General features: G+C 44.7%; 1 protein-coding gene across 3 annotated transcripts in view; it reads left to right on the top strand.

Moving 5' to 3' along the window:
- The window catches only part of LOC8040329 (cellular tumor antigen p53), a 53032-nt gene that overhangs the window by 28546 nt on the left and 2901 nt on the right, over positions 1-21585 (top strand). For all 3 annotated transcript variants that reach the window (XM_029974712.4, XM_042290859.1, XM_042290860.1), the window contains 7 exons: positions 4255-4333; positions 8047-8236; positions 9669-9782; positions 10757-10868; positions 11754-11884; positions 18533-18636; positions 19490-19575. In XM_029974712.4, the coding sequence (XP_029830572.3) occupies positions 4255-4333; positions 8047-8236; positions 9669-9782; positions 10757-10868; positions 11754-11884; positions 18533-18636; positions 19490-19575 (816 nt within the window). The remainder of the gene's footprint in view (positions 1-4254; positions 4334-8046; positions 8237-9668; positions 9783-10756; positions 10869-11753; positions 11885-18532; positions 18637-19489; positions 19576-21585) is intronic.

Raw genomic sequence — 21585 nt, 5'->3', positions numbered from 1 at the left:
TAAGCATGCACTCATGCGAGTTTGTCACCTCGGTTTTCATATGAAGCCCCATGCATGAATTTTAATCAAGCATGTGCTGACCTTATACATGAGGTGATGACATTGAATGGGCACTTGACCGGTATCAAATTCGTGCAACTTTTGTGGCAAAACATCTCATCTTGCTATTGCCTCTTTAAGTGTATGATAGTCACTTGAGATACTCAGCTGGATTTACAGCATGTACACTAACGCTTCAAACCCACTTAAAATGGTCCACAGGATTCGGTTCCTCAATGTATCGCGCTGCGATTTGCTACAGGGGTGTGGTTACGTGGTGGAAGCTTGGAGTGAAAATGTCAATGGATGAACTTACTTTGTAAGTTCATCCATTGACAGTTCATCCACTCAGAAAAGAAAAATCTGTTTTGAGCTTTCTGCGGCAGCAGTCACAGATGGTGTCCGGACCGCATGCTTGTTTAAAGGGGTTATGACACGAAAATTAAACGGATAGATTATTCTTGAAATGGAATGCTCATAGGCTTCTTAGTATATACCGTAATATCCCGAGTCATCGCCCACCCCCCTGCCGCCTGAAATTCACAAAAAAAAGGGGGGTGGGCCATGTCTCGGTCAGTAAACACAAAAAGTAAAAATTTTTTTAAAAAACTCCAATTTTTTGGTGTGTATTTAGCGTGGCTGCAGAAGGGATGCATGAAACTCAAAACTCGATTTCATATTAGTATTGTTTTATACAAAAAATGCTCATGAAAGAATGTTCTACTATCACGAAGTTCGTTGCTTGCATACCCGCCATGAACACCGCCGATCGACATACAGCGCAAACGTTTGTTCCATGAAAGCACGTTACACCAATATGTTCTCCTCGCGTTACACCAATATGTTCTCCTTGTTAGTTAAAAAAATAATTAAAAAACATTCAGCCTTTCCACGCTCGTGGAGAAGGAAGACCAGCGGAGCTGTACTCAACACACTGCCGCAACTCGCACGCGCCCGATTCCCGCTTCTTCTTGTCCGACACGCCGCCGATCGTGGATACGTCTCCGGCGAACCAGAGTCGGTCACACACGGCGCACGTGACGCCAAACGGGTTCTCCATGAACTCCCTCCGGAACTTCGCCGTCGCACCCGGGAACTGTTCAGCCGTCGTGGAGTCCAGTCGTCGCCGGGCCTCGCGCTTGCGCTTGGCCTCCGTAACACAATCGTCGTCTGTGGCGTTGGCCTGCAGGCGCCCTTTACATCGCTGGTTCTATTCTCAGCGGCGGCTTTCCAGGCGAGCGATGTGCTCTTTGGCAAGGGAATCTGAAGCGCTGGACGCAGTGGAAGTTCAGGCGATATCGGCTTTGCGGCGATTGCGGACCCATTTGCGCTGCTGCGTACGTCGCCGCTCCTTCCACAGCTGCGCGCGGCCGACCCAACGTGAGTCCAAACCGAAACTGATAAGAGCGTAGGAGCGTAGGAAACAGCGTGCAAAGCAGACGAGGATGAAGAAACAAACGTGACAAGCGCTGCGCTCGTTACATGTGCTTCTTCTTTGTCGTCGTCTGTTTTTCGTGCTGTTTCCTACGATGAATCCCCACCAACGCGCCCAACTATCATTTCTTCGATAATAGCTTGAAAGGTTGCCGCCATCTACGAGCGACGGCGGAAACCAGACTGGTTGCGCGCTTGCCGCCGTTGCTTATAGATGGCAGTAGCTGTCCAGGTAGGTTTGTGTCGACATACCGGACACGATCCTGGGGAACTTAGCCCTTAACAGCTCCGCTGTAAAAATCCACAAGAAAATGGAAAAACCAACCAGGTGCAACAAGCGAGCGGACCAATGAAGCGACAAAGGGCGATGCTGGGAAAGCCGGCGTTCGCGTTGGCAAATACTTTGGCGTCAGGACAAGTCGCGCGCCTTGTCAATCACAAGCTCTTATGCAACTTTCTTGTTTGGTGGATAGATGCGTGTGTCCGTGCACAACGTAGACGGCCCCACGAATACGGAGCTCGAGATGGGACGCTTTACAAACGTCTGTGTACGGCGTTCCAGTGAAGCTTTATTTACCCTTTGCCTTTGTCTTAAACATTGCACAACCCCGGTCGCGACGTGCTGAGAGAAGGAGTGGGTTCGCGGCGACCTTACATCGGCGGAGACAGACTTTGACCTTAGACTCCGAGGTTACATTGCAGGATATGGGGCTTTCGCTTACCGCACGATCCCTGAATGGGTTACTGCTGCTCGTGTTATCTTTTTTTTTTTTTTTTTTCACGTTTTTTTTAAGCAGGACAAATTTTTATTTTGTTATCTTTATCATTTTTTTTTCGCACAGATACACTACGATCGCGACTTTGAGGTCGCTCGCAGAGGAAATGCGTAAACAAAGGGAAGTGTCCTTCTTTCGTTTGACTTTGTCACGGACGTCCTCTAACTGTAAGGTCCGCGGCCACGTCATTCGGGTAAGATGAATGTTCGGGGATCGCGGATTCAGCGTTGGGGTATTTGAAGGGGTGGGCGATGACTCTGTGTTTTTTTTTAAATCTATACTGGCCCAAAAAGTGGGGTGTGCGCGATTACTCCGGTACACCAAGTTATGCGATTCTTACAGCTCTCGTAATTGCAATCATCAATTTACGAATTTTTATCATTTTCATCTGGCGACCAGGCAACACTGTCCAAGTTAGTCACGCCATGGTGTCCATAAACCACGTGATCATGAAAAGTCTCTCATTCTAGGCACCCCCATGATCGCCCAAGCTCTCCTCGCTGTGGCACAATCAAAACCGCTCACGCAAATCGGCGACCCGAACAATATTTTGCTCTCGCCCCCGGCCCGTTGACCTTCCACCCTGCATGCGCCTGTGAGATATTCCCAGACGACAGTGACCACGGCAAGTTTGTCTGTAACTCGCCATCGTTGGAGCTGGTTGCCAGCGGGTCGCAGTCAAAATGAACAGCTTCCAACATCTTTTGATAGCAATCACTCTCATCGCTACTGCGATCAGTGTTGAACACTTCGACAAGGCGAGCAATGCCATAGATGTAATTGTCACGAACTGCATGTTCGAAACGCAGAAGTTAAACGAGGAAGCTGAAGCTCGAGATGCCAAGAGAGCCAAGTTTGTGAGTGCATGCAAGGGGACACCGCGCAGGAGGCTGGCTACATAACCAGCCTTTTCGCTACGTAGCCAGCCTCCTACTCCGCCCGGATCTGCCCCTCCTAGGGACACGTATATAAATCAATTTATCCACGAAACTATCGCGCCATTTTTAAAACAAATCTAGCAGGATTATAGGAACATACAATGGGGTCCTAGCAGTATTATTATTTCATATTTTATTTTTGGCGTGTCGTAACCCCTTTAAGTTATATCTGCCGCTAACAAATGCCGGAAGCATTGAGGGCACGCCGGCGCAAAGCTTAGCAGACAATCCTGGAAACTTTTCAATGTGCTGGCACGCCTCCCTTTAATGTAAAACTCTGCAAGTATGATAACGTGTTCATTTAAAGATAACAATAAGAAAACAAATTTAAATTTCTCATGGCTCCCTGTATTTGGTACGGAGATCATTGGTTGAGTTGGTGCATACTCTCATGTCTGACGTTGCGCCATCTGTCAGCGGCACATGCAACTGTACTCACTTTCACATCAAGAAAAAAGCAATTTTTGCACATTATTCATGTGCCGCGCAAAGTAGATCTTACAAGATTTGGTTGTCGAAGGAAGAAACAATGCTTTTGGCATCTGAAACATGTAGGTCTCGATAAAATGACGCAAAGCTAATCTAAGATGTACCTAGACACATCTTAGTTCAACACATAATGGGGGAAATCAGTAGCATTCCGCAAGGAACCGGACTTTTTTTTACGACAGTTCTTGAGCTTGTGGGGACGTCCCGATCAGGCGTCGATTAAGTGTCGACCCATGAGGTGAATATTGGTATAGGGGAACACGATCATGACATCACGTGCGACTACCACCACAGATAGCCCGGAGCACGTTTTTCTTTTAAGAACGAGGTACCGGTAAGTTCATTCGTTGTTGTTTTCACCCAAAGCCTCCACCACCTAGCCGCACCTTTCTAATAAATTGCAGCGCGTGACTTTTTTGCGCATCGTCTAAAGTGGGTTTGAAGCAGTAGCGTGCACATTGTAGAAGCCAACTTTCTTTTCTCGTTGATGAAAAGAATTAGCGATGAAAAAGAATTAGTGGAGAAAGGCATTTGTGTTGCTTCTTGGAATTCTTAACACACTGACATTGCCCTTGCAGCAAGGAGTTTCGTGGGGATTATGGCTTCTACGTCAATTGTGCTCGCCAAGAGAAGCTGGCAAAGAGTGCCAACTACACGGTGAGAAAGTAGCCTTAGGTCATATTGGTGGTTCCTCTGGCGGTAAATCGTAAAAAACAAAATTTCATGCTTTGTTTTCTTGTTTCCACATGTATTTACCTATGTTTTGTTTGATATAGGATCACTGATCAGCAGTTTGCTCTGTGTTTCAACTTTATATTGTATTCAGTTGGACCAGAACAAAATTAGTGTTTTTAGCCTTATGTTTTCCTGCAATTTGATACAAGCTTATGAAATGAACATCCCATTTTGTAATTGAATTAATGCAACTTTGTTACTTTGCGAGTAATACATTTTAATTCATTATTCTTACTGAATGTAATTGGAATTTAATTGTCTTCTGTGCACAACCGTTTGCTAAATTTGAGTTAGTCGCAACTACATCTGCAACAATATCGTCAGGCTAGAGCCCGTTTCTACACAGCAGGGGTTCTCAATTTTTTTCGTCCCAGGAAACCCCAACAGGTCTCAAAAATTCCCATTGAACTCGTCTCCTTGTTGCCAATCGATAATACTAGGCAATAAAGGCATTTGGATAGTGAACCTGATGGTATAAGGCAAAATGGGAGGACTATAGAAAGATTAACAAGGCAGAGAGGTTAATCTGGGGCACTGTGTAAAATATATATACTTGTTAGGGCAAAGGGGGAGGTTGCTTTGCCTGCCACACCATCTCATCCATGACACAGTCCATGGAAGCCTAAACTAGGGAGGGGGAACTGCAATTTGGGTGCTCTCAGAACCCACAAAACCAGCTTGCGAAACCCAGTTTCAGAACCCCTTCTATAGAGCAAGCAAGTCGACCAAAACAGTCGGGAGTTGCTCCGCACATGAAAGAAGGGTGCGTGAGTGAGAGGGAGTAATTGCTACAAATGACTGTGCCCCAGCAGACTCTATTCGTTTCGATGGATAGCAAAAACATCTTGGCCTTGAGTTCTTCATTCATTGCAGCTCTTGTGATAGTCGTTACTCGACAAAAAGAACATGCCCGTTGCTGCAACGCACAGACGACACCGGAGCTCAGCGGCTCGGTGCCCTGATGCCTGAGCACCCTCTGTGCAAGGAGCAGGCAAACCTTTGCCTCATGATGCATTTCTGTACCAAGGTATTATATATGTGTGAAATGGTTGGAGTCAGCAGGGGTGGTCCAGTTGCGCTATTTGCACCATTTTGATCAATTCTTGTTTGTTTGAGCCTTGCTGCACCCAAAAGGGAAAACTTGTGCCAAACTGTGCCAAAGCGATTGAATCTGCGAACGAATTGATTTTTGGAAGAGTTTTCGTTTTCGTCTATCAACTGGGGGAATCCAGTCAGGTTTGGCCATCACAATCCAATCCAGGTTTCCGGCTTTGCGGCATTGTTGCACATCACTTTTAACCGACCTTCAAAACGCAGCACAGTTCTAACAGTCTTGATTGGATTTCGAAGCGCACTACTGAAGATTAACAAGCGCAAGTGATTATCTTTTTTTTGCATGTTTATGTTCAGAAGCATGACACTGTTTTATAGAAATATGCTCGCAGCGGGTTCCCATTTTGTTAGCATGCACAGTTGGAACTGCTTGGTTACAAATTGTTGCCTTTTCTCATGTCAAATGATGTGAATACTTGATCATACTACTCGTTAAAATGTCTGTTCATTAGGGAACCCAGAATAATTTTATTAATGAAGGTTTTTTCTACTAACTTGATTTTTGGGCAACTTGATCGCGATCACAACCGATGAAAAGTAAAGTAAATCAGACATTAAATGTTTCCACAGTGAGAAATTGTCAGGAAGTGTAATCGTAAATAAAATGTTTGTGACAAAGGTATGAGGGGTATGAGGTCCAGACAATGCTGATTTTCGTGTCACCTGAGAAGACTTTGTATAGTACCAATTTACCACTCTTTGTTATCTTGAAATTATTAAAATGGTATTCTATGTCGACTGTGGTGATAGCACACTTATATTGTGGGGGTCAGGAAAGACGTCGACCAAAACAGCTCGTGCCGCGCGCTTTGAAACGTCATTAGCTGCTGATGTTGCGTGAGTCACCGCTCTAAGCCTCGCGCTTTGGCGCCACCGCCGTACGTCTCGCGCTTTGGCACTACAAGGGCTCCCCCCCTAGAGGAGTCGCTAGGGCGATGTTGTGCCCAAGAGACGGAGCGATGATGCTGATGCTCGGTGGCTAGTAAGGATGGCGCCGATGGCTGGCACGAAGGCGGTCAATGTAGAGGGTGTGGGCTGGATTCGGACGATAGTTCAATGTGAGCAGGCTTTAGGCGGTCGACGCAGATAGTGTCATGCCGCCCGTTCAAATCCAGAACGAAATACTTGTCGTGCCTTTCAAGGACCTTGAAAGAGCCATCGTAAGATTGTTGCAGAGGTTTCCTGACTGCGACTCGACGCATGAAAACATGTGTGGCCGACGTTGGCGCCACCGCCGTAAGTCTCGCGCTTTGGCGCTACAATATGACTCCTGCTACATTTCTCCACTAGCCCTAACGTAAACAAAACACGAATTTGACTAAGTTTATGGAACAGCTTCACAGCAGTTGAAGGGCAATTCGACTACAGTAGAATCTCGATGATACGATCACGGTTCATCCAAATTTCGAGGTGATATGAATTTTTCAAAAGCTTCGGCCAAAGTCCTTTGGGACTAATGTATTACGTTTCAGTATAGTCCGAATGCTTTCTCGGGCCGCGGTGGATCGTATGAACAATGATCGACAACGTTTACACATCCTTTGGGGTGGCATCACTTGGCTCCGACAACTATAGCAGGCGTTTTTGTGTCATTTTTTTCGTCATTCCTTCTGCATACGCGTCGTGCAGTTACATTAACCGTGGCTGCATTCCAAGATTCGAAAACATGCCCACATCCAGCATTGCTGCACTATCTGTGTTGTCACATGATAAACGGGTTTTAGTAACTCTCAATCACTCGGGTGAACATGAGAAATGACATTTGGAATCAGCGTTGATCATGTGATCGTCAACGAGCAAGCATCCTTTGTTGGCACACGCGCCTGCACGTCCGTTGAACCCCGCGCGATTTTCTTCAGCCAACTTTCGGAAGGATGTCCCTCAACGTGCTGCGGCGCATTGGGAGCTCAATCAACGTCAGCGACGACACGTGCGCACGTTTTTACACGTTCCAAATGTGTCCCCTGGATGACATTGAAGAAAAGAAGACTCAGAAGAATGTTACTATTGCAAGTAGTCCTCCATTTGCTTTCCTGTACCTATATGACTTGTTTTTTTGTTCATGCGAATTTCGGATGATGCGAATATTGTTTTGCAATCCCTCGAGATTTGTATCATTGAGATTCTACTGTAGTACAGTATAACTGCTAACTTTGGGTTCTTAATGGTTATCCCGCAGCTGATTACATAAATGCATGCTGGCATCACTAACAGGCAGCTGCACCGAATTTCTCCAAACTTATGAATGTGCTGCTCCAAAGCTGCTTCAAAACATGATTTTTTTTTGCTCCAAAGCAAGATTGTTTTCTGCTCTAAAATTTGCTTCATACTCAAAACTGGTTGAACCACCCCTAAGTCAACTATTCTGTCTATTTGTCCTCATAATTCTCTATGAATCTTAAAGCTTTGCCTTGTCTCCGTGCGCCTACTGGTTTTAGTGACTGGGGTACCAGTAAACTTCTCGCACTCTAGCTTAATTACAAGCTCGAAAGGCTAACTTTCAGATTTCTCCTTGGTCGCAGTACGACGAGCATCATCGCAAGCTGTTCGTAAACATGAATGTGGTCTGCCCCTTCCACGTGCACGTGGACAAGGTCCCTCCTCTGGGCACCACTCTGCGTGTCATGGCGGTCTACGCTAACCCCAACGATGTCCGCAGCGTAGTCAAGCGGTGCCTCATCCACATGGATCCTTATAACGCAACCAACTCGAGTGAGTGCGTCGTCAGGTGGGGGCTGTCTTGTGCCAGCGTTGTATACTGTACTAAATTTGGTAGCCCATTTGCAATCCATCTCCTTTAATATGTCATTGGATGCTACTCAGAAACCTACCGGATAAAAATATTACTGTCATCTGGGTCTCATTCTGTTCCTTTTATGACACTCATATGCATGTATTCGTAAACTGAATTTGGTTTCTTTACCATCTTTAACTTTTTGAAAACAAGTGCTTGCTGCCAACTGGTCATTGGTATTCCTTTTTAAACTTTGAGGCCATACCTGAAACGCAGATACAGACTGAGTCTGATGGAGCAATACCGATTTAACCATGACGCCCGCTGCTTTTTCACGTCGCCCCACAGAAATTACCACGAAGCAAAGCTGATACCGGCAGGACTTTGTGAATTAGCCTGAGGCAGGTGCTTACAGAAAATGTATGAAGGGATGCTGATGGCCAAGCATTTCAGCGGCAACTGATTCTAACTGGTGGTGCAATTAAGCGCACAAATTGAACACTTCAGTGGTGCTAAAACTGCTGGACTCCCGTGTCATTGCACGATCTGTCATCATACCGCAAATAAAGGTGGACAGCGCCACGACCTTGCGGCATTAGCCCAAGTAGGTAAAGAGCAGTAGAATCACTGCGGAGAAGTCAGTGCTGTCATCGCCGCAAAAACATGCACCGCTACCCTGGTAAAAGTTTGTAAAGGTGTCAAGAAAACAAGTGAAAGCAATTGGCTATAGCAAAGTGATACAAATCCCTTTGGAGATTCATATCACTTCGCCAGCCAATCTGTCATCGACTTTAGTGGCACGAAACGAGATAGATTGATGATGCAAGCAGTTGCCACTTGCATAGGCAAGTGGCAATAACAAAAATAAAAACGGGATCACGAAAGGAATCATGAAGTCGGGCTGTATTCGAAGAAGGTGCAGTCGTTTGTATGTTTTGTTTTTGTGCCCTGTCTAAAGAAATATCTGGGCATTGCTCTGAATCATGGATTCTTAAACTGGGTTCCTAGGAAGACAGGGGTTTTCCAGAGTGCGCTCACGGGTTCATCGAGCTACTAAATTTTCTCTGCTGTCCCTGCACCTAAATAAGCTGTTTCTTTTTTTTTTTCAGTTTAAGAAATATTTCAGCAGATTTGAGCTGCTCATTGATGCGTAACTTGAGTCAAACATTCCCTGCTATGCACGTTACCATTTACGTGGCTCATAAGCTTGTTTGCCACTTTGCTGCATCAACGCCGGGGCAGTGAGGGATTCCTTGACTAGCTATTTGGGGAGATGGCAGTTCCTTGAGGTCGTAACATTTGAGAACACCCACTCTGAACAGTCATGGCCGCTGCCTGAGCCCTGTAGCTTAGTGTTGACGTAGCTGTAATCACGTGCGCAATTCACCGTTGCCTCTTACCCATTAACAGAGTCAATCATACCAGCGGTCCACGTGATCCGTTGCGAGAGCCCGTGTGCGGCGTACAAGGAGGACCCCACCACGGGCCGACATAGCGTCGTTATTGAGTACAACAACCCCGAAGGTAGGTCTTGGCTCGGCAAAGGCATTTGTCCTGCTTCGGTTCACCTCGCCAACACATTCCACCAATGCTTCATTTTGAGCAGGAAGTACCGTGTGGAGTGCAAGTTTGTCCGCTTGCTGCGCAGGGGTTGCGATGATGTCAGAAAGCTGAGCTCTGATTGGCTGATTGACGAAAATAGTGGGTGGACCTCAATACATCTAGCATTGATGTGTACCGGCCATCCTTCCAATCAAAGCCAATCAGAACTCAGCTTTGTTCTGATGTCACCTCAACACCTGCACAAGAAGCAGACGATAAAATTCGCTTAGGTTTGGATATATTGCACCGGTGTATTCATCTGTGTCCCCATGGGGCGGGGCGGGGCAGGCCTGATCCCAAAATTGAATTGCTGGAACCTTTTTGTTCTATACAAAGCATTATAGTGAAATATTGTGTTTGCAAAAGTTGTTGGTAATTCGGATTCTCTCTAGAGCCTCTGAAGAGTGATTCTTAAAGGTGACTAAAGATGCTTCTGAGATTGTCTGTTCTTTGTGATAACTCATTCTACGAGGTCTTAGCATCCCAGAAATCGAAAAATTAGGCTCGAGCGAGAGGCAGCTTGCAGTTGGTTGACGCGCCCCTGTCGTCACGCCGCCGGCGCCTCCGCTGAATTCTGTGCTTCAGATTTTTCCGCTCAGAAAGGGGCATGGCACGAACTTCTATCACATTTTTAGTAGGGAAATAGACGTCGCACTAGCATAATTTTTGGATTTCTAGGATGCTTGGAGCCTGTAAGATAAGTCATGACCAAGAACAGACGATCACAGAAACATCTTTAGTCTACCTTTAACTGTATTTGTTGGGGCCTTGGCTGTCACTCGGGGTATCTGAAGGCCCTTCGAGATGGGTCTTGCTCTGTGACACAACATTGGTTTAATGTTTGGAGAAGGTGCACGCTGGCAACCTTATTCTATTCCTCTGCCTTTGTTCTGCAGCTGGCATGGGCTACAGGGTATACCACTACAGGTTCATGTGCCTCAGCTCGTGTAGCCACGGAGAGGGCATGAACCGACGCCCCATCAAGATCATCTTCACCTTGGAGCATGGGTGGGTAGCAGTATCTTTTCCATTCACGCGACCAGTGGGATTTGAGCCCTTTGGTTTCTGCCACACACCGTCGTACACAGAGAAGGCTGCACCACCTGCCTTACCTTCCTGGTGCGCAGTCGGCTCCTTAAACAAGAAAAGCAAACCCTAACATTTCAAGCATATGCTCGCTGCTCCTGCAATGTCGCGATCGGTGGGCGAGTGCTCCAAATCACTCTATATATTTACCATAATGGGAGGGGCTATGTCTGACAGCAATAGCATCAAAAACAGAATGCACAAACTCACATGATCTAACACTCTATACATGAGCAAAATAGCCTAAAAAGTGCAGCCTGCGCCTTTTACGCCGGCTTCGCTTGTATTCTCTAGTCCCTAAATATTCCCAAAAGTACCACTTGCCATAATATATCTGCTGGAACTGGAAAATCTATCCTTCTAATCGTAAAAATGAATGCGCAAATCTTTGGTAAGGGAGCTCCGAACGGCAGGTATAATATGGAAAGCGATTGACTTGTTGATTTTGACTAAGGTTTGTGTATCAAACAGCTCGTAAGCTACCATAAAAGCAGACTGCTGGCTTGTTACTTGCTCTGCCTTCCCCCTATTCCACTGCAGACGACCTCCATTTTATTGAGATTTATGGCGCTAGTTAGTGCATGATCCTCACGAAATTTGCAAGCACAAACAGAGACGGACATGAAGAAAGGGACACGGACGATTGCTCGTTCGTGTACCCTTCTTTATGTCCATCCCTTTTTGCGCTCACAAGTTTCCCGACCTTCATTTCGAAGCCGTCGATTGTGGCACAGTGCCGCAGTTCTGAAACGAAACTGGGGCGTTTCGAGGAAATTCAGTGGCCCTTTGGCTTGGCTTCCCTGGCAGGAACTGCGTCCTGGGAAGGTTGTCGATGGATGTCAAGATCTGCCGCTGCCCAGGCAGGGATCGGCGCAACGAGGATAAGAGCCGCCTCCCCCCCACCTCCTCCACCGACCAGGCGAAGGGACAGAAAAAACGTAAGCACGAGGATCGGGCGAGGAACAATTGGCCAAAAGCGAGCAACGCCACGAGCGCGTGTGGCAATGCGGGCTGGCCTGGTGCCGTTTAGGCTGAGGCAGCACGAAAGCCGTGCTGGAAGCACTGGGCATCCGGGGTGTCGAACCGAAAAGATTTCGGGGTTCAATTCGGGTTCGGGTTGAATCGCACGCATACTTTGTGGTTCAATTCAAGTTTAGCTCGAGAGCAAAAAAAAAAAAAACTGTTCTTAGCTGAAAATTTCTGTTAGATCCAATCGGAACCAATTGGTTTTAGTAGGCTCCAACAGGAAGCTCACTGGCCAACTTGTCTCACCAAGTGGAATTATTTTTTCCACTTGGAACCTCAAAGGTTCCAAGTGGTTTCTTTCTATTCACTGGCCAGTGACCAATTGGATGTCCAAAAACCTAATGGGTACCAATTGGTACCGATGGGGAAATTCTAGTCTGAACCTAATGGGGATTTTCAGCTGGGCTTGAACCAGTTCATACAGGTTTATACAAATCCTGTATAAAGGTAGCGAAGGGGCAATCGGATACCAATGTTCTAGCGCAACCTCATAATATCCAAGAAATTAGTACTTCGCAGTGGGGGAGACGACTAACATTTGCATCACGTTACTCAGTAAATTTATTTACTGAGGAACGTCATGAGCAAACTTTCATGCAGTTTATCTATTTTCTACGAGTGCAGCTGGCAGCTTCCATATATGTAATAGGAAAAGTAGTTAAGTTGAAGCTCGTCTGTTTGAGAAAAATTTAATTATCTTAAATCGGATGACATGTAGACTCTAAAGGCGAATTCATGACGAGTGTGGTACCTTCCAAGGACCTTATAAAGGTTTTTGAACATTATAAACTGAGCACGATGCAAATTTCAACCCACAGCAGAAGGGTAAATAATAGCACTTTTGTAATAACATGCAATATTCTTCGGAAGAACATATCCTCTGCCGAGCGCCAGTGAGCAACAAGGGGGTTGGTCCTTTCATGCCCAGCTTTTGCCCGGTAATACTCCCAAATTCAACAACAAAACTACCTTTACAACGTGCTACCAGGCAGAATATAAGGTGCAGAACAAGTAGAACGTGCACATTCAGAAGTAGTTCTGAATGTGCACATTTTGTTACAATACAAATGAGTGTCTCAAATGAGAGAGGGAGAGTAAACAAAGAATGCAAAACCGAATACAACATAATGATATAGCGAGTGTCTTTGAGACTAACTTCAAAAGCGAGTTTACAAAGCCCTTGAATATACTGTAAACGACTTAATTTTTGCAGGGATCTAATTCGCTCAAATTTTGCATATCGCCTACGATTTGCAAAGAAATAGGTTCGATGAATGTTTCCCTATGGTAGCAAATACATAGCATACCACCTCGATGCGCAGAAAAACAGCCCGCGAATCATTCAAAATTTTCAGATTTGGCCCGATTCGCGAAAATGCGAGCCTGCGAAATTTAAGTTGTTTACAGTATTCACCTGGAGCTGATCGTCGTCTGTTGTTTCTAAGCGTAGAATGGCCCGTCCCGATGCATTGTCCGAAGAGGCGACGCTGCTGCCGACGTCTGATCAAGACAGTACTCCCGGTACAAAACAAGTGCTGCGTACATTGTAGCCTCTGCGCATGTTGGCCAGGGCCAGCATGTGCAGTGTGTCTCATAAACTGTTGCAAGTCGACCACAGACGCGTTTCCAGGAATGTCCAGTATATTTGCCGCATGGTTCTTCGGGCCGAGTAGGGGAAGCGGGGGAAAGTGAAAGCCACCTGCTACAAGTTTTTGTTTGTACTTTTTAGTGGGCGCTTGCAAGGCTATGATCCAGGTGCACAATTTTTTCAGTCATTTTGTTTGGCATTGTTGTGGCTCTGAGTTCTCTGGGATTTTATTCCAATTTCTGCTGGGACGATGTAATCTTGCTGCACCTTTGCGTCGGTATTTCGGCAATTTTGTGACAACTTGCCTGACGGCATATTCCCGTGCATGTCATTGCCAAAATTGGTGTTAGACAATGTAAACCAGGCGTCAGAAGGAAAGTTACAGGCTGGTAAGAAAGCTGGACCAAAATGACAAAATTGTGATTCTGAACCATCCCATTGTGTACCGGTTCGAAACGATATTTCTATTTGCTCCGTGTCAGGTTCAGTTCGAAGATGACACAAAAAATATTGTTCAGCTCCGGTTCAATGAAAAATAAGGGTCCAGTTCCATTTACTGCTCGGTTCCGGTTAGGCTCGACAGCCTGTCTTAAACTGTTAAAAAAAAGGGATTGCATAGGCTGCCACATTTACAGTTGTCGCAGTGTGGCAGTCGGTTTTATAGTTTAGCATGCCAGAGGCACCCCATGTGGCGTTTTACCCCTTTCAGGTAGCCTTAAACTGGGCCAGCTCATACTGCCCTGCTGATTCGATCTTATGTATTCACATTATAATTGTGCCCTTATTTATTTTTTTTATTTTTGTCCCTGAAAAACTTATGCAATTTTGGGTGGATATGTTTATTACACGAGGTAATATTTTGAGCGGATATTTATGAATGGGCAAATCGGATAGGAAATAAATTGGCAATCGAAACCTCGCATCTGAAGACTCACCTTACGATAATCGGCACTTTATCTTTATTCCAGCAACTGATTTTGCTTCTTTGAGTTTAATCTGGATCATAACGCTCACTCGTGTTACTGGCCATGGTGGCCCGCGCGCGATTGTGTGTCAACTCATGCAACGCAGCACAACTTTTCAGTTTTCAGTCCTCGAAAGTCAAAACACATTCTTTGTTGTATACCATAACAGTGTGCGCACTCCCTTGGCACTGAAATGTTTTTCGGCTGTGCGGTTGTGGAGTTGAGTGGCAAACTCAACAACTTCAAACTTAAGCCAGACACACGTAACTCACATAGCGGGTTGTTGGGAAGCTGCATCATCGAACCAGTCGAGGAAAATTATGTTAATGTCCTTGCAGAACAGCGGAACCAGAAATTTGGGAAACTTTTACTTCTTTCCGCGACCTCCGCAGATCCACATCCGTCACGCAGCTGTCTGCAGTTGGTTTCACCCTTTCCTCCATTTCCCAGGGCTGATGTTGTTATTAGTTCACCGGGATGCAAAACGACGTTAGAGATGAGATAGCATGCCTTCGAAATAAGTGAGGATTCCGGGAGAGAAAACACATGGGTGCATGAACCAGAGAACGGAGTGTGGAGTTCCGCTTGCTGACTCGAAATTGGGAGTGCATTTATTAGGCACGACAGAAAAAGAGACATGTCAGGTGGTCATTACTTTACTGATATTGCCACGTGCATGATTGAGAAGATAGCTTCTCCGTTCACCTAGAACAGTGGTTCTCAAATGGGGTCCGTGGCAGGGCTGCCAACACAGAGAGTCAGAATCTCCCTACCGTGATATACCGAGAGATAGCCCACCTAAAATCCGGAGCAAATCGGGTGAAAATATAGAGTGGACTAACTTTTGGTCTACAATCAACAAAAGTTGAAGAAGTGCTATTTTTAGGTCTGGTGTCTCTTCCAAGCTTGTTATCGTGGCGAGGGGCAACGAAGCTAAGGTGACTGTACTTCCCTGTCAGCAACGTTCGCTTATATCCCGCCATAGCAAACTAGCCACATTTATGCCGAGGCCATCATTGATCCCAACACTACCCCTGCTACAAGCGGGCTATCTTTCGGTGTTTAAAAACAATATAGCAAATCAAGCCAAAAGTAGGGTTGGGCTTTTCGGGATTTTATGATAGTGGACGCCTGAAATTTTCCTATTTCTGCCTAAATTTTCCTTGCTTGCCCAAATAATTATATACTAATAAATATTCATTTTCTGCATTACTTCTGTTTTTACCATAAGAGATGTATTATGTAGGCTTTACACCTTGCGCTATACGATCTGCAAAAATGAGTTTATCGGGTAAAAGTGTGGTCAAACCAAATCTGGAAAGGGGAAGTGTCACCGGGAGATTCAAACTGACAAATGGGACCCTACCTTCGATTTAGATGTTATAGATGTCGTCAGAACATGGTACTGCTTTAATAACTTCTTTAGCACTTTTCATAATAGTCAGTCTAAAACAAAAGGTGTAGCACAAACTAGAGTTCTTGAACTCGAACACACGGAATACGACACACAGTAAGCACCGTTTCGTGCACGGCATTTAACGAAATATTATTGGTCATAGTAACTCTGTATCTTGGATATGGTAAGTGTGTATCTCCAGTCATCGCAGTATTTCTTTGTGTACTCAAGCTTTCTTTTTCGAGAAGGCGCAGCAGCACTCTCAGATGCTTAGAGTTGGCTGGTCCCTGCCTCCATAGTTTTCACGAGGGCGATGAAAACTTATTTTAGCCAAAAAACATTGTTTGAGTGCTCCTCAGTATTGCCAGATGGTCGCACAACAAATCGCCAAACAGATCGAGGGAATAACCTAGATGTAGCAAAAGCCACTTAAATTCCATGTTATCTCGAAAAAAAGTCGTAGTTAACCTATAAATTTCCAGATATGTATATACAGTACCCAAAGATTTCCCTTATTCCCAAACAAACCTGTATATTACCTTAAGGGGGGACACTACCCAAAAAAATGGATGTTTAAACCGCTTGTTTGATTTAAATTAGATTTACAGGGCTTGTTTCTGTTAACGTTGAGAACATTTCTGCCAAATTTTGTTAACCTGGGTGATGTACAAAAAAAATTGCAAATGTTCAAAGATGAAAGTGGGCGTGTCTGTGTAGGAAAACTATCGTTCTGAAATTACTTATAAATTTGTCATTTTCATGTGTTATATTGCTTTAGGACAGCTCAGAGCTGATAACTATGGAGCTATATTTCTATATTATACCATCTTTCATGACAGAAAAGCCACAGAAACACAAATACTGTTTTTTATATTTCCATTCTTTGTCCAAAAAGTTTAGCTCTTGAGCATGAAAAATTACAAAAATAAAAAAATACAAGCTCATAGTTATCTTCCCCTTAAAATTTCACCCCAGAAAAACTTCTAAAAGTGAATCCAAGTTACGTAATAACAAAACAATAGTTTTCCTAAAGTGAAATTTCTGCCAAAAACTGGAATGGAGAAAAATGCATTCGAAGTGCTCCAACCTCTACCTTTTCTTTAGCATTGGTAGACCAAAAAAAATTTATGAAAAGTTAATTATACAGTGTAAATTACTGAAACTTTCTGGGAATACTCCCTGGATGTTGGTGGATGTAAATATTACATTTGTCAAAATCAACTTTTTTTGCAGAAATTGTTTTTCTGGGTAGTGTCCCCCCTTAATCTGGGAAATTTCCCGCGGGTTGGCATTCCTGGTCCGCGGACCCCAAAAGGTCTGTGAAGGCATTCTAGTGGTCCGGAAAGCTCTGCCTCATCAATCAAGCCCGACAATAATGGTTGTCTTTTCTTTAGATTGAGAACAAATGTTCCAATTTTCATGGGGGTTTTCTCGTGTGTATTTCAATGGAAGAAGTATACTTTACCTACCCCTTAGATTTCCATTTATTAAATCATTATCATAATTAACCTATACCTTTCCCTTCCCCTCAGCACAGGCAGGGTCCTCCATCACCTCCGCTGATTCACAAATCTTCTAGATCAGTGGTTCTCAACCATTGATGCTTGACACCCTTCTGGATCGGCAGAAATGAGGGAGGACCCTGTTCGTGGTAAGGGGAAGGAAAAGGTATAGGTTAATTATGATAATAATTTAATAAAGGGATATAATTAGGGGCTAGTCTGAAGTAGACTTGTCTTATTGACACACACATACACACGAGAAAACTCACCCGAAAATTTGAATGTTTCTTTTATTGGCGGACATGACTGATGAGGCAGGGCTTTGCAAACCCCTAGAATGCCTTCGCAGACCCCAAGCAGACCGCGGACCCCTTTTTGAGAACCAGTTCTAGATGAACTGATTTGCTACCTTCTCAATCATGCACGCAGCAATATTCACAAATATGTTCCATACGCAAACTGTGATAACGCTACTATAACAAGTTACCGTATTTATTCGAATATAAGGCGGTCACGATTATAAGGCGAGGGGGCAGTTGAAGGACCCAAGAAAAAGTAAAAAATCGTCATATTGCTATACCGAGCTTCGAATATAAGGCAGGGTATTTATTACCTTGAGACTAAGGATTTTGGAAAAAAACCTCGCCTTATATTCAAATAAATAAGGTAATTGTGCCGTGTCGATTTAACACTGCCTCTTTTAGGAACTTTTCCTTCGTTAAATGTATGGACGAATGTTGTAAACGGTGCAAATGTGCCTGCTTTTCTTCATAATACTTTGAATACTTGAGTGTGCTTTTACTTTTAACATGCTTTAGCCTCAAGGCTTGAGTATGTTCAAAATAAATAAAAACTATGAATGCACCCCCTACAACATTTGCAGAAGGGAAACCTACCGTAAGAAAATTCCTGGAAAGCAACTAAATGGGCTGGGATTTCTTTTTTTTTTATTGTGTGTTGGTTTGTGAAATTTTTATTTTCGGTGTGCATTAGATCGTATCACAACTTCAAACACATCGGACAAGAACTATTAAATGAACGCTCGATAGGTTAGTGTTAAGTGTACTTACGGCATTGGTGCCACTCACGCCTGTGGCACTTTTCCGCAGGCAAGCCTAACGGCAAGAGTACAGGGATCGAAGTCCCCCCCAAAACAAAGAAACTCTCACCGAGCGATACGGAAAACGACCAACAAGGCATCTTTCAACTCCAGGTGCGTAATACACCAACAAGGAGACCCCGAAGACTCGGGGGAAGGGCCTTCGGGCACCATGTCTGCCAGCACGGGTCTAGTGCCCTTTTTTGGTGCCCCCCCTATGTGCGGCGTCATACGAGCTTTGAGGAGCATTGTACTGAGGGTCACTGAAAAAAGGCTACCGCAAAAATAAACTGCATTTCCGAGCACTCGGCCCCCGACCAAACGTAGCACTAGCCGTCCAGACCAAAAGCCAAGTTTCAGAACTGGCCGTTGTTTTATTCAAAAGTAACGAGCGATTTTCTTAAAAATAAAGCCCATTCCCAGTAGCCAACGCCATTCACCTCAGTGTATTCGTGGGCTGCACCTCCGCCATTTTCCCATCGAAAATGGTGCCCGGTCGGTTTTTGGTTTCAGACCAAAAGGGAAACAAACAAAGACTAATATATCAAATAAATTACATTTTGTTTTCATGACACATTGAAGCCGTTGTGTCGAAATCGTAGTTAGCAAAAAAAGTTTTATATTTTTTTAAACTAGTGAGAGCCCCCGGCCCCCGAAGCACTGCTGTCAGTGGCGACACTAATGTCAGCATTGCGAAACTCGAACTGTACTGGGGTTGGCCACTAACGCTACATATGGTCCGAGATTTAGTGAGCGGCAATGCATAGTTTGTTTTGCAATAAAAAAAAGGAAAAGGCAGATTTGTTTTGTACAGGCCCTTCTATGCACAGACACAACATTGCAAAAATGTAGTGAGGTCATGTTAGTGGCAGGGTGCCTGAGAGCCCCTCTCTGACGTATTTGTCACGTCATTCGCTGTAGCTTGACTGTGCTCGTGCTTACATGTCTGTTTTTTCCTGTTTTCCAGTGCTCCTCGCGGGCCATTTTCGACGCACTGAGGCCCATCAGAGATGCGTTGGAGTTCTACAGCACGCAGCATGTTGACGGCAGATGGTCAGTCATTTGCTTTTTGAAGCATCAGTTGCTAAACTCCGTTTCATCTTAGGTGGCATTGAAGCCGAAGCTACAAGCTCTTGCTTGTTGTCTTAAACCATACTTTCACTTCACGAGCTCACAAGCATGGCAGGTCCGCTTAAAGTATTGCGCTCACTCTCGTAGCTTCTCCTTTGCTCGCACGTCAGGTGAAACAAAGAATAGTTTTAGATGGGAGCGATTTCAGTTTGAGCACTATGGAAGAAGCAGACAGGTACCACCATAAACACTGGGTGGCACTTGGACATCTCATGCGCTTGAATTGTTGCTCTCTGCCTTACTTAGGATTATAAACTTCCCCATTACTAAATATTTGGGCCAGTGTGTCCTTTACTATGGTTATGCCATTTACAGCTATTCGAAGCAATAACAAGCCTGTTCTTATTTTGCTGGAGTTGCCAGAAAAGCACCAGTAGAAAAGTAACTTGGTGGTTACAAATTACTAGAAATTGTGCCCAACCACAGTTGCCAAGAAATAAAACTTATACTTCGATTCATGCCTTAGGTGCACATAAATTACTGATTTGCAGTAATTTGTACCTATGTCTTCTGCAGCCCTGCAAATCAAGTACACATATGCAAAAGGTTATATTTAACAAAAAAATTTTCTAGCATTCTTTATTCTTTTTTTTATTAGAAAAATAAATGCACGCGAAGGTGGTCTAGCCAGTTCAAGGTATGGAGCAAATTTTATTTTGAAAAACTTTTGGATCAGAAAAATTTACATTCTGGAGTAGCTCTGTCGCCACACAAACATATATTCTAGCAGTTTCGTGCAGTTTCCCTTATGCTGTACCAGTGGGAGGTCATAATTGCTTCGGCATGTGCATGTGCACTTGGGAACGTCTTAGGCATGTGCATGTGCACTTGGGAACGTCATCCCGAATTTCGCCGGTGTCAATGGCTGACATCCGTAGCTGCTGTGTGACGTCACAAAACCTAAAGGATCGTCGAATGGTTTTGATAACAAGCTTTGGTCGATGGCTGTCTTGTATTTTGTTTCGAATTATAGTCTCCTAGACTGTAGCCTACTGAAATACATTTCTTTTAATGCCGTCCCCTAGCGTGAACAAAAAAATTCACGCCTTTTAGCAGGATATCACTCGAAAACAGCCTTAAGCTTCGAGCAAGCGTATGCCGTTTCGCACAAACACAACTGGGATGGCCACCGATCGAACTATGGGTGCTTGCAATGCAAAGGATGCAGATTTTGCTCTGAAGTGGCATCTGAGTATGCATATCGGCGGATCCACTGGATCGGTGATGAGGCTGCTGGTCGTTTCCTCGGAGACCATGTTCCCAAAGTTCTACAGTAAACCCCCGTTAACTCGAAGTCATAAAAACCGGGAAAAATTTCGAGATAAGCGAAGTTTCGAGATAAGCGGAGTACCGAAATTTCCGAAGTACCGACCGCAAATTTTGAAAATCTAGCGGTTCCGAAAATGGTACCAATCACAGCTTCGTTTTAAGCAAGAAATCACTTACTAAAACGAGAAAAAAAAAAAAATGAATTAGAAACAAGCGTCCAGCGGTCCAGCGCACGCACATATTCCTCAAAGAGCGCCGCCTTCATCCATGTGGACAGGGTTGAACGAAGGCGACGCGACAACGGCTCGGCGGCGTGGCGACTACGGCGACCACGAGATCGGGAGAGCCGATAGAACGCCACAAGCCAGCACAAGCGTAGAGAAAAAGGGAGAAAGAAAAGCCCCGGGAGATGGGGAGAAAGCAAAAAGCAAGAAAACAAACGTCCTTGAACGCTCGTCGCTTTCTGTGCTCCCAGAACGCGTTCGCGGCGCTTCCTTCTTTTGTTTATTTTTCTCTGGCGCTCCCTTGTTTTGTTTATTTTTCTCGGCGCTTCCTTCTTTTGTTTATTTTTCTCCGGAGACCCTCTCTCTCTCTCTCTCTCTCTCTTCCTTTGTTGGCGTTATTTTTAGGTCGCGGTCGCTTCGTCCCGATGGAGATAAACTT

This window comes from Ixodes scapularis, unplaced genomic scaffold (assembly GCF_016920785.2).
Source record: "Ixodes scapularis isolate PalLabHiFi unplaced genomic scaffold, ASM1692078v2 PGA_scaffold1__304_contigs__length_218370807, whole genome shotgun sequence".
Classification (NCBI taxonomy): Eukaryota; Metazoa; Arthropoda; class Arachnida; order Ixodida; family Ixodidae; genus Ixodes; species Ixodes scapularis.
Note: the sequence above shows the minus strand (reverse complement) of the source record. Positions and strands in the feature narration are given on the sequence as shown.